Source organism: Rattus norvegicus, chromosome 2 (genome assembly GCF_021556685.1).
Source record: "Rattus norvegicus strain SHRSP/BbbUtx chromosome 2, alternate assembly SHRSP_T2T, whole genome shotgun sequence".
NCBI classification, from domain to species: domain Eukaryota; kingdom Metazoa; phylum Chordata; class Mammalia; order Rodentia; family Muridae; genus Rattus; species Rattus norvegicus.
The window spans coordinates 54,880,583-54,894,586 of NC_141535.1; the positions used below are offsets into that span (position 1 = coordinate 54,880,583).

A 14,004-nucleotide genomic window follows, 5' to 3' on the forward strand; every position below is an offset into this window, starting at 1 on the left:
GATAAGCAGTTAGTGAGTCCTTGAAAGATCCTAAAGATCCCATGGTGTGCTAAGCAGGCTTACTGCTTCCTAGTGGGGCCACCTTGATAGCAAAAGAGAGACCATGAGAAATGAAAGAACCACAAACTTTGGTTTTACAGAATTTAATATTTTCAAAAAGACAGAAAATATAAAATTATCAAAAATGTGAGAGTTCATTTTGTGGAAATTGAAGCTTGCAGCTGATTCATGGTAAAGTGTCAGAAGCCCAGCTGTAGTAGCTGTCCAGTAAACAGCCCTCCTCCAGAGAGGCAGGAACAGGAGGGACCGGAAACACATACACCATGACGTGCGGCTTCCCAGGGTCCCAAAGGAACTTCATTTCGCATGCTTAGATTCTACTTCTTCAAGAATCCACTCAATGCCATTCAAGAAACCAGTCAGAGTCTCAGCCTCTGTATCCTGGACCTGCAAGCAAGTAATCGGAACACGGTCAGTTCAAAGCAGAACATTGTGACAAGTCACACTTCTCTAGCCATGATGCTTTTAAAGGGAGTTAAAACGACTCACATAAAACCTGCGTCCATTTTTCCAGTACTATCACCTGACACAGTCGTGTAAATAAGTGATCTTCTCCTACACTAATCTTAGTTAGTGATCTTCTAACTAATTCAGTATTAGTTTTATTCCTAAAACTAAGCTCTGAAACAGAAGAAACAGGCTTCTTATATATCCAGGAAAACAATCCCTCCAAACAAAAACAAAAACAAAACAAAAAAACAAAACAAAACAAAAACACCCACTTTACCCACTTTAAAAACACTTTTGAATCAACCTAACCAGCCAACTGATAAATGCGACACACTGCAAAACCTGCCAAAGCTGAATGGACCTGCAATACATTTAAAAAACATTTGGCTAAGAGCTGCAGAATACACACTTTTTTCATCAAATACTGGATCATTCTCTGGAATAGACCATATGTTAGATAACGAAAATCTTCAGCAATAATAATAATGAAGTAGAAAATGTATATTTTATGGATACAACAGAATAAAACTGGAAATAACAACAATAATAAAAAGTTAGAAATGGACAAATACATAGATTCAACATACTAATAAATAAACAACGGGCCACTGAAGAAATTAGAAGGAAAGAAGGAATGAAGGAAGGAAGGAAAAGGAAAGGGAAGGAAAGAAGAAAGAAAGAAAGAAGGAAAGAAGAGAAAGAAAGAAGAGAAAGAAAGAAAAGGAAAGTATCAAACACATGATATATGGCAAACAGTACAAAAAGGCAAGTTAGAGCAACAAATATTTATTTGAAAACGTACACACACACACACACACACACACACACAAGATTTCAGGGGTAAGAGCATATGTTAGGTCCAGGCCCCATTAAATAAATAGCATTTCAAATAGACATCCTAATGATGTATTTCAGTGGGTTTGAGAAATCAGAACAAATCAAACACCAAATTATGATACAGAAAGAAATAAGCAAGATACAGGACAGTGATTTTAAAATTATAAAAGATAAACAGTTGGTTTTCTGAATTTTAAACAATATCAACACACTTTTAGCTGGGTCAGGGTTAAAAAAAAGAAAGATCTTTAATCCCAGCACTCGGAAGGTAGAGGCAGGTGGATCTCTGTGAGTTTGAGGCCAGCCTGATCTACATAGCAAAAACAAGGATGGCCAGAGTTACATAGTGAGACTCTGTCTCAAAATAAATAAATAAAATGATGATGATGATGATGATGATGATGATATGGTGGTGGTGGTGGTAAAAGAAGATACAAATTAAAAGATAATAGACCATTAGAGACTATTATAAAGTTCATCTATGAAGTTTCATTTCAGTTTCCATTTGAAAAACACTTCATTATTCGAATACAATTCAAAGCAGCAGATTGTGAGGCGTACATTTGCAGTGGTGCTGGAGACCATTTGCAGGTTGGGGCTCCTGCATACTAGGTAGGTAGTTTACCACTGAGCTACCTCCTCAGCCCAGACAACCTATGTTTTTACAATTCGTAAAGCATAACTAACATTGATGTTGAGACAACCCGGACAGTAGCATCCTTAAAAACAACCCCAGTTACTGTCTTAATGTTCCTACAATAGGAGAGGTGAGTAGAGAACAGATGGACAATTCTAATTTACTAGCACCTATCAATCAAGCCCTTATACTTTACATTAAAATGGTAGTTCACATCAAAGATGAATGTTGTCCTCCCAAGTAGTTTTCCCTAAAGTTCTGAGTGTTAGAGGCTTGGTCCCCACCCTGAGGTGCTATTAGTTAGAGGTAACACTTTTAACAAGTAGTGACTAGTGGGGGATCATCTGGAATGTTCCTTGAAGCCTTACTGGGATCTCAGCCCCTTCCTCTTTCTTGTTCCTTTTTGTTCCAAGACAGAGGTTCTCTGTCATGCGCTCATACTATGAGCCTTTGCACAGGCTCAAAATCAAAGTCAACTGAACAAGAAATAAAAACATTAAAAGCTGAGACAGATATGCCTGTCTTCTTTTTAGGTTCCTGTTTCAGCTATTTTGTTATCGTAAAAGAAAACTCACAAGACACATACCTGTAAACAAACACATGCATACATATGAATGAAGACATATCATAGAAAGAACACTAAAAATGGGTTCTTGGGTGCCAGAGCAGTTAAGACCTTACCATCCATGGGTGGTTCAGAAGACTGAGACGAAGTTCATGAGCTAAATAAAAACAAGGCATTCTTTTTACATCTGCTTGAGAAATACAAGATAAAACCAGCATTGGTCTTCCTGAAGATCCAAAAGCTGGATCTGTCATGGCCATAATACGAGAAAATTCATCTTGCCATTCATGACCTAAGGAATTTAAATTAAAATACATAATTTGCATTACTCAAAATTGCTCTAAAAATAATTATATTTAAAATAGCACACAAAGGAATTAAAATTTTTAGTAGGATTTAAGTACAACAACTGCCTTTATTACTTGGATTTATATATTGTTCTGCCACAGAATTCTATGAAATAGTCTTTCAAAGATATAAATTTAGATGAGGTCATAAAGAAATAGTCAGAATAACACTCAGGTGTACCGATTGTTTAAAGTAACCGTGACATGATAATTTTCTCTTACACATTCTGCAACTATCTGATAACTCTTTCTTTGAAGGGTCTTACTTCCTACATCTGGGCCTAAGATTGGGCCTATTTTTTTTTTCATCCAAATCTTTTATGTCTGCCTTTTACTGGAGAGTCCAGATCACAGACATTCTGTGGGAAACAAAATTCCCAAGCCATTTCCCTACACCAGCTCCCAAGAAACTTAGACTGCCAGTACAAACCACGGTTTTTTTCTGTCTCAGAACTTTTAGATTTAAAGCTAGATGTTTTATATATATATAAAAAAAAAAAAAACAGTTAGAGACTGGAGTGAAGAGGGCTGACTCTCAGAAGCCAGCTCCTGTGACTGCTGTGTCACTGACATGTTGATTCCAGTCAAATGAGTCATCATTGATGGATATGGTCTCTACTGTGGTAGTTACTGTCAACACAGAGAATTCAAAGTCTCTCCAGTCAGGTGTGGTGGATCACCCTGGTAATACCCAGAAATCAGGAGACTGAGGCAGAACAAATGCCGTCAGTTCAAAGCCAGCCCAGGCGACATAGTGAGGGCCAAGCTCAGTTTCACATGCCAGCACCAGGGCATAAATAGTGAAAACATTTTTTTGGTGTCCCAGCATGACTCCTAAATTCTTCCCTGTACTGGTAGAAAGGTGCTTCCTATCAAAGGGTTATCAGACAGTTGCAGAATGTGTAGTAGCAAATTATCATGCTACAGTTACTTTAAACAATCAGTACACCTGAATATTCTCGAAACTGTATTGATTTGTGACATCAACCAATCAGACAAGGAACCAGAAAACAAAGATTTCCTTCAGTCCAGAGTGCTTGCTGTGAGCTGGGTCCTGACGTCTGTGTTCAGGCAAAGAGCTTTGGCTTCTACCATTGTCTAAGGTAGCAGGCAGCCTCTGCCAGAATAAAAGGCAGGGGAATTTCTCATCCTATGGCTGTTGACAGGAAGCTATGGCTTCATTTGAGAAAATGATATAGAAAGCAGGGCTGCACTCTACTCCCCTGTGTTGCAGTCGATCAACACTTGCCTCAGCCACGAAGGACCAAGGGGTCTCCTGTCCTCCACTACCCTTTTAGTGCACATCCAGAAGGGCTGCATGGCCAAGATACAGGAAATAGGTACAAATTATTTTTGTATCCTGTGGATTTTCCCCCTTGATCGTGCTTAGGATTGAACCTGAGACCTCAGTTACGAATTATGCTAACCCCTGCTTTTCCTCCCCATTTTACAGGAAGCTGTTAGGATCAATCTGGAAGACAAAAGTAAGCTCTGCCAGTGTTAGCTCTCAGCCATATCTCCACCAACGAATACAAATATTGGTGGTTCAATAACTTTTTGCTGAACAATTAAGTCTTCCATTGAATAATGGAATAATATGAATAATTTTATCCAGGATTTCTAAGTATAATTTCCTCCAGGATTTAACAGACTGGTAGAGAAATAAATTTGTGGTAAATTAATTCAACACACTAAATAACTATAATATTTATGATGTGTGTTATATAGAAGCAGTATATACATATTAAACAATTCATTCTATATTTATACTCTAACTTGTACACAAAAGATTGGGAGGAAATTATAACACTGTCTCACGGTTCAAAGACATACCAAATATACCAATGTCGTTCCAACACAACATTGTCAGTGACAATTATTGAGAGTATATGGAGAATAGTATCAACCCACTGATTTGATTAACTTTAACCTACTCAATTAAACACCTATCCCCGCATCTCTCTATTATACGGGTAAGAATGAACCAACACATTGTCAGTTACCTGCACAAATCATTTGAATATATCAGAGGCAGAGAGAGCATCAGTAAATTTTAAAATGTAGAATTAAACAAAAGAATATGGCGAATCGAGCTTTGGCTTATATCGGAACCCTGTGGTGCTTATAGAAACCAGACGTGCAGGATTCTGGGCAAATCCAGGGATGACAATGTGGCAGTCTAGGAATCTCCCACGTGATCCTACTATACAGCAAGGGCTGAGAACACGAGTGATGGTAACGGCCAGAAACTCACAGTGGTAAACCTCTAACTGCTGTTTTTGTGATGCTGTAGCGCCTTGTAGGAGAGAAAAGGAAGCTTACGTCTATGAGCTTCAGCATTTGCCACGTAGATAAACCCATCTACAACCTCACACACTTTCTGAATCTGTGGGATAACGCTGTAGCGGCTCCCCTGTTGCTCGTCTCCCTCGCTCTGTAGGCTGAACATCTTGTTAACCGTGCTTGTGTGCTCCTCCCTCGCTCTGTCTCTTTCCTTTCTGCAAGGAGAAGAAGTGTAAACATGGGCGACACTGAGACAGTAAACAAATTCCATTCCACTCAGGTGTTCCAGTGCTGATGTTGCAGGGAGCCTTGCAAACGGTTCGCCTTACCTGGTAGTTGAGTACAGTATCAGGATGTTGAATTTGTGTTGATTGCTCAACTGGAAACTGACTCCAGATCCAATACCTGCATGCAAAAGTCAGTTATACAAACAAACCCATAATAAAAACAGTAAAAACAAAAAAAACAAAACAAAACAAAACAAAAAAACAAACCCTCCAGTGAAATCAAAACGGGCAGAGGAAAAACCCCAGCAAGTTATATGCAACTTTGGAATGAGATGCAATGCTTGTGACTTAAGGCGGGGGGAGGGGTGTGTGTAACTTTGACTCACAGGCAGTAAGAACCTGGAGGGAGAGCTAAGTGTTGGGCATACTTCACAGCAGCAGCTGGGGTGTGGCCACTAGTTCTGTTTAGCCCAGTACTGATTCCTTCCCATATTTTATGCTTCCATTGGTTTTAAACTCTGTGGATACAGTCAGCGAGAGCCCACGCCTCCCCTAGGAAAACTGTTTATAAACGTGTGGCCTGTCGTTACAAGTCAGACATTGAGTCACAACTGCAGATGCTGGAATTTGGAAGTAGGGTGACTTGGGTTAGAATCCTAAACTTGCCATGGTAGTCACTGACTTGGGAGAGACTGTTTTGACACAAATCTGAAATAATATGAACTATTTTTAGGGATAACTGTGAAGATTATTTGAACTATGAGATAAACCTAGATTGCTAAATATTGGCTTCTTACTCTTTTGTGTCTGACTCAACTCAACACCATTGCTGTTTCTTTCTTAACATCTGGTGTTGTTGTTGTTGTTGTTGTTGTTGTTGTTGTTGTTGCAAGTTTGTTGTTTTATTAATGATTGATGTCTTTTTTGGCCTTCTGGGGAAAAAAAAATCCCTCTTTATTCCATAGCTCTAGTTCTTGCTATATAAATGTCCTCTCTGTTCTGTTTGCTTCTCTCCACTGCCGTTCTCCTTTCAGTACAAATTAACTACCTGACGTCTGTGACCGCTTCTAACCAGCCCTCCAATTCCTTTAGTTTTACCTAGACTTTCTTGCAATAGCAGATTCATTGCTTAGTGATACAAGTCTAAGTATTTCTCTTCTCTACAATGCCATTGGCCTTCAGACGTACAAACAAAGCTCACCTCATTAGAGACAGCTCCAGCTTTTCTTTCCCCTAATTCTTGACTTCTGACTAAATAAGCTATGTCATGTCGTGTCACCCTCTGTCACCATTCTAAGCAACATGTTTATAGATCTGGACTTGTGGGCACTAACACCATAAGTATCCCGAGCCACACATTCCTCTACTTCTCCGTGATATTTCACAAAAAAGCACATGGAACTAGAAACCAAATATTTCTGCTCTTCACTTTTATCAGTCTCAATTTCCAGAAATTATCCTTTCAACACATTTAACCTCAGCCCGATTTATTATGCAACCCATGATCTTCCCTGATCTTGTAGACTGGCATTTTCAAGCACTCACTTAAGTCTCTAAGGGGAAAGTAAATGCCATTTCATAATTGTCTGATTTCCTCATGTGTTCTGGCTTTTCCTGAAGTATTGCCTTACTCTAAGCCCTTGACTGGAACTGGCCTGCCTTAGGTAATACTTCTCTTGCCAAGGACTCCTATTTACCAAGATTGCTTTATTTCCTCAGACCCCATGGTGAAGGAGTAGGCTCTCTATTCCCAACGACTTGTCTAAACCATTACTCAAGAACACCCTGGAAGAGCTCCATCTGAAAAACACATCATTCAGTCTCTCCTTCCTCAACTCTGTCATCCACAATCATCTCTCTCCACACAGTAGACTTCAGCATGCAGATCACTATCTTCTCTACCCTCCTAAACTTCCAAATCCGTGAGAACTGCTTATGACTCTCAGTTGTTAATTCTTCAGATCTGAACACATAATCAGTCATTCATTTACTAAATGTGTGTGTGTGCACCATAGTTGTTACTTTTCTTATTTTTCTATTGCTGTGACTAAACACCATAATCAACTTATAAAACACAGGATTTAATCTGACAGCTCATGGTTCCAAAGGGTGAGAGTCCATGACCATTACGACGTGTGCACAGCAACAGGCAGGCAGGCTGTAGCACTTGCTGGGAGCTTCTATCTGAGCTACAAGCACAAGGAAGAGAAAGCTAACTAGGAATGGTGTGTGAGTGTTTGAAACCTCAAAGCCTTCCCTCAGTGACGAACCTCTTCCAACGAGGACATACCTCTTAATACTTACCAAATAGTTCTACCAACTCGGGTCAAGTATTTGACTATATGACCCTATGGAGGCCATTCTCACTCAAACCACCATAGTGTAGAAGCTATGACATGTCTGGTATGACATATACAAACCAAAATAAAACTGACAAGGTCCTTGTCCTTGTGGAACCTAATGAAATTGGGTTGCGTTACAACACTCATCTTGGTTTATATAACCTGCAGTCCTCAGAGTCAGCAATTCCATCCCTAGCTCCTGCTACCAAAACCAACAACCACAAAAGTCATTCTCCACTGGTGATTCCTTACCTGAGTGAATGGCTTTCTACTCAACATTAACCCCAAGGCAGAAGCCTGCAGCTATCCTTATTACATTATCCTTATTAATTGTGCCAAGTTTCATCCCCAATAGTTATTTGCTTCATCCAGTGATCCCTTTTATCATACATTAGAGCAGCTTCTTCAGCCCCTTCTAATCAGTTTTTTACTCAGGAGCCAGAATAAACACTCTAAAATGAAAGTCTGATTAGGTACCCCACATGTCGTTGCTCACCAAAATCCATTCTTTCTAGATTTAGAGATACTCAACTAAGTCTTAAACATTCAGAACGTTGTGCCTTTTCTGAGTCCTAAACATTCAGAACGTTGTGCTTTTTTTTCTTGTTGTCTTAAGGGTATATATATCTCCTAAGCCTAAAGAGTCTTAGGAGGCATCATCTTCAATGTGCAGCCTTCTTTGGTTGTTATCTTTCTATTCAAAACAAACTGATTGGGCTGGAGAGATGGCTCAGTGGTTAAGAGCATTGACTGCTCTTCCAGAGGTCCTGAGTTCAAATCCTAGCAACCACATGGTGGCTCTCAACCATCTGTAATGGGATCTGATGCCCTCTTCTGGTGTGTCTGAAGACAGCTACAGTGTACTAATATATAATAAATTAATTAATTAAAAAAGAAAACTAACTGATCATATTCTAATCACCCAAATACTTTCCTGTGTCCTCGCTTAGATCTATTGGCCTTTATGGAAGACCCCGATTGGTTCCAAATCTCTGTATATATACAATGAGTAAAGCATATCTTACATTCTGTCACTGCTCATGTTAATGATACATTCCCACCTCACACGCTGTTTTGTGGACTTCGCAAATTGATATTCAGTGGTTTTCTTGATATATTTCTCCTATGGTAAACATGCTATGGTCTGTTGAAATTTATTCTTAACATATTATTAAATTCTAAAATTAAAAACTTGGAAAATTAAGAAGAAAAGTACTTCTTATACCAATTTTTCCCATTTAGTAGGACCAGGAGCCCATTCGCCAATTTCTATATTTTATTACAAGGTTTAATTTTTTAAATGTCTATCTCTTTAACACTAATGTCAAGCTCTAAGTATTGTCATTACTAGGTATTGTATATTAACATGAAAATTACCGTCAATCTGTCTATGAGGTAAACCAGCAGTTGGGCAAAGATCCTCAGAAGACATCAAACTCAACACCAAAGATGTGTTCAGTTCTTCCAAACCTGGTCCAAACATAGCAAACCGGGGTTCATTCTGAATGATCAGTGAGTGTAAGAAAGAGGTAACCGCTCCATACATAGGACGGCTGGCTTTCAAGGCTCTTCTCGTATATGGACAGCACATTTTATAACTGCATAAAATTGTCACAATTAGAAAATAAAATAGAAAACATTTAGCTTGTTCATTTGAGAATATATCATTTATTGAGTCCTCTGTAATACATGGTAATATAAAGATTATAGATTCAGCCCTCCCAGACAGTATAGGATAAACACCGTTATAACATGTAAGTAGCAGAGAGCCAAGGGAAAACACTAGGTGCTAGAGTGGGGTGACCATAAGGCTGCAGAACCTCCCTAAGGAAGACGTTATTTACTTTCTTTTACTTAAATTTCTTACATGAAACATGTGTTCTAATGTTTGTTTGGATAGTTGAAACTAATTATATAGAATAGTAGCTGTTCTCTTCCTAAGAAAGATTTTATATTTATCCTATAGTACTTGGCAATGTCTGAACAATTTTATGTGCACATCTGGGGAGGAGAAGGCTGCGATACTAAAAGTGACTTAGTAGAACTAGAGATGTCACCACCCATCCTAAAACTCCCAGGACACTAAAAACTGGTCCAAAACCTCCATAATGTTAAGATTGAGAACCCCCATAATAAAAATCTAAAAATATCACTAAAGCCACTAATATCGAGTTTCTTAAATACTCCTTTAATAGGTTTCACATAATAGCTGATTGAAAATACTAAATAAATACACAAGGAGGCCCAAATAGACCTCGCCGAAAATTAGCAAAATAAAAATCATGTGAAAGAAACCATGATGGCTCAGTAGGTACCAGGGCTTGTAGCCAAGCCTGATGACTCAGGTTCAATCCCAGGGACCCATGTGGTGGGAGGAGAAACTGGACTCCAAAAGGTATGTGTGCCTACCCACAAATACACACAATAAATAATAAATTAGGGTAATTTTAAAAAAAGAAATGTCAGTGTACTTTGAGATTATCTAAAAAGATCATATACATTTGACCCAGTCACCTCCTGGTATCTGACAGGATAGCTAGCATCTGGGTCAGAGAGGCTGAGTAACAAAACAGTGGGAGAAAATCCTATATGTAGCCACTGAATCACTAAGCAATTCTTAGAGCCAAAGGACAGAGATTCTTTGAATTTATTTTATTATGCTTTATATGTGGAGTTCACAGTAAAGCAAGTTTTACCTATATACACTGACATATTCTGAGGGAACATGATACTATTAACCAACCCTTTATACACCATAACATATGCAAACCATGTAGCCTCTCTGGCCCTCTACATACTTAACACAAAGATAAAATCCTCAGGTTGAACAAGGATATATACACAAGGAGTAGACATATACACATACATATACACAGCAGACTCCCATAAAACCCAAAATGCAGCACTTGCTCAATAAAAGTATTTTTCTCGTGTGCATGATACTCAAGAAACTTAGAGGCCTTCAGGTAATTAAAAAAAAAAAAAAAACACAAACTTATCTTATGGAGTCTTAAAAACAGTCTTTTTCCTCACCAAAAAGAACTGTTTTCTGGTCTCGGGACATTCCTTCTCTGATGATGAATATGCATTTACAGTTTAACAAAATGGAAAATACTATACATATTATGAGAAGTTTAAGAAAGTTTTTTTCTTGTCTACTGTACCACATATAATTAATCAAATACTGGTAGTCATCACAGGAAAATAACAAAAGTTTAAAGCTGCAAGGGTTCTATGAAAAAAAGTCAATTTGCTCAACCCCTAATTTTATCAAGGGGACATTCAGACAAATCCTAAAGACCAAGTTAATATTGGGGTCAGAACTAATGTGGGCCATTTAGAGCTTACTGTCTCGTGTTAAGTCATAGAAATAGATACTTACACCTCCATGTAATCAAAACATGTGCTGTCGGTGACCTCAGATATGGGCTTTTTTAATATCTCTAGATCCGGAAGTGACTTCCAATCAACAGAAGACCAAGAAGGGAGATCTCGAAACAGAAAGTATCTCCAGAGAATTGGGTCTCTTACAGTTTCATTCCAATAGTGATCTGTACTTCCCAACTGGCACAGGTCATGGGGTGAAAGAAATGACAAGATATACAGCTGCACATCAATCTGAAACAGAGGCAAGCAGCACACAAGAGAAAGGAGTCATCTGTCTGGGGAACCATTTGGTGGTAATTTAATAATTGTTATACCAAAGGTCACCTGGATGCTTCCTTCTTTACAATACTTAAGTCTATCTTACTATCCCTCCATCTAGAGAAAAATCAAAACTAAACGTTTTCACTCCTAGCACACCTATAATGTTGAAAACTCAAGCTCTGACTTTCTATTTTTCAAGCAGAATAGCCAGTTCCTTTAATTTCTCCCCATGAGTATGTTGATGTACCAGTTAATAATTTATTCTTCAAAATAAACGTGTATCAAGTGGATATTTTTCTGATTTTATCACTAGATCAAATGAAAGCATGTGAATCTCTCATTTGAATTTCTCTATACAGTGTATTGATCAGTTTCAGAGAACAGACGAATGAATGTCAGTGGAATGTACCAATAAACCAACAGATAAAAGTATTGTCACCAACAGTGTATAATCTATTTTATCTTTCTCTGAAGCTTTAAATAATATGCATTCTCTTTGTAGCCTGTCCTAACTTGAGGTTCTTGTAACTTCGTTGATTTTCAACTACGTGGCAGCTTTGTGGCTTAGGATATATCAGAGATGCTTGCTCTGGGCGACCCCCTAACTGGAATTCATTGAACCTGGGACTGAAGATTAGTATGTGCACAACAAAGACACTGAATTGCTTTCCAAGCTAACCCATTTCCTTCATCAGATTTCCACACATCCCATTTGGACGACTGACAACTTGTGGATAATCTCGCTGGTCATTAGTGTGATTTGTGGAGCGACCTTGGCTGGTCAGGGGATACCAAGAGTCACCATCTAAGCGATTCTGGCCCCTTCACTTCCAGGCAAGCACACACCCGGAAGTGGCTGCCCTGCGGGCCCAGGCCCGGGTGCTGTGGCGGCCTCTGTGCGCGGCCTGCGACCTCGGCTCACCGGCAGCCGCGTCAGCGCGCTCGTCTCCTCCGCCTCCTCCTTCCGGGAGGCCGTCCGCGTCGCCCGCTCCTTGCCCACCGAATTCCAGAAGGTCCTCCAGCCGCTCAGGATAGCAGCCTCCAGGCGGCCCCAGTCGCTGGCGGGCGGCGGGGAGCCGGCTCCGCGGGGCTCGCTTCCAGCCATGGCTGCGGGCTCCGCGAGACACGGCCGGGCGCACCGGTTTCCCAGCCGCTCGGCCTCCGTCTCCGCCCGCCCCGCTGGGACGAGCCAGGCTGGTCTGCTGGGCGCGGCTCCAGGCCGAGGTGGCCCGGAATGACTCATCCCGGTTAGCACAAACCCTTGGCCGAATGACCGCTGATGTTAACCCAGACTACATATCCTCTAGGTCCCTGGCTCTAGGCACCACCACAAGGAGCAGGGAGCTAGGGCTTGTGGAACAGCCAACCCTTTTTCTGTAATCTTGGTTCTAACACTTGCTTCCCCTTAAGAGTTAGGTATTAAGTAGGCTGTATGTGTGCTTCTGTGTTTTGGAATCAGCAATCTACCGCTTTACTGGAGTTTAGCAAAAACATGGAGACGATCAAGAGCCTGTGGAACTAAAGTGCTCCAAAAAGTCCCATCTGTTATTAATGACATTGACCTTGGCTGACTAGAACATCGTGCTGTGGAGAATGTATTGTAGATGGAAAGCCAAAACTGCCTAAGGAATAGTCCTTTTAATAATTCAACCTGGTTTTGGTCTGACCTCATCAGGAATATTAGGTGAAACCTGTTGTAAGCTTTGCAAGCATCTGGCCTTTGCTAGTGCTTAAGATTTTATTTAACTACATGATGTAGGTATGTGCATGAGCACACAGATCCTGCAGAGGCCACAGGTATCACATTCTCTGGAACTGGACTCACACTGTTGTGAACCACCTACTCAGGTCCTCTGAAAGAACAGTACATCTCTTAACTGCTGAGCCATCTCTCAAGTACCTGCCCCCTTTACCTGTGGCTATAATAGTTCACGTAACTGCTTCCACAACTTGGTGTGCTAACAAGATAACTTGAATCCAGTCTCTGGCCATGGTAATTCATATTTTGCTTACATTTACTTCCTTAAGCTCGATTATTAGATATTTTCTACCAATATAGTGAGTTTAGAACAACTACAAAAAAATGTAAGTACACTAAAAAAATTATTCAATGATCTATCATAAAAGGACAGAAGAAAATCTGATAGAAAGAAAAAAAAAAAAACAGTATGTGGTATTCTTAAAAGCCATTAGTGAATTTTTAATCTTTTAAAAGTAATGTCTATTCCACTAACTTTAATCATAATCTAAAAGAAATTTAAGAAACCAGAGGCAGACTATATAACAAAATATTAATAGCACCGGATATACTTTCTTTAGGAAAGACACAAATACCTGTTTCCCTGCAGGTGTCAAGTCTCTTTCAAGTAGATTACCTCACTTAATCTAATCCCCAAATCCATTTCACAGCTAGACTTCTTCGCAAGAATACTTCCAATTTAATAGTCTCGTGTTAAATTATTTAAAATCTTTTAGGATAATCTAGTTAGAATGACTACAGTACACCCCAGTAAGAAAAATGCATTCCAAATAACCTGAGGTGTAAAATCCTGTTCTGGAGAACAAGCAAATAATCTATCTTAAAATCACTGTCAACCTTTAACTCATT

At 39.5% G+C, this 14,004-nt stretch overlaps 1 protein-coding gene across 2 annotated transcripts in view; it reads right to left on the bottom strand.

The window, feature by feature from the left end:
- The window catches only part of Fbxo4 (F-box protein 4), a 19,402-nt gene continuing 5,398 nt past the window's right edge, over positions 1–14,004 (bottom strand). Inside the window, 7 exon segments of one of the 2 annotated variants that reach the window (NM_001107672.1) lie at positions 1–447; positions 2,666–2,841; positions 5,219–5,394; positions 5,509–5,584; positions 9,126–9,346; positions 11,131–11,366; positions 12,319–12,969. In NM_001107672.1, coding sequence (NP_001101142.1) covers positions 358–447; positions 2,666–2,841; positions 5,219–5,394; positions 5,509–5,584; positions 9,126–9,346; positions 11,131–11,366; positions 12,319–12,639 — 1,296 coding nt within the window. In that variant the 5' untranslated portion in view covers positions 12,640–12,969 and the 3' untranslated portion in view covers positions 1–357. 2 annotated transcript variants of the gene reach the window in all.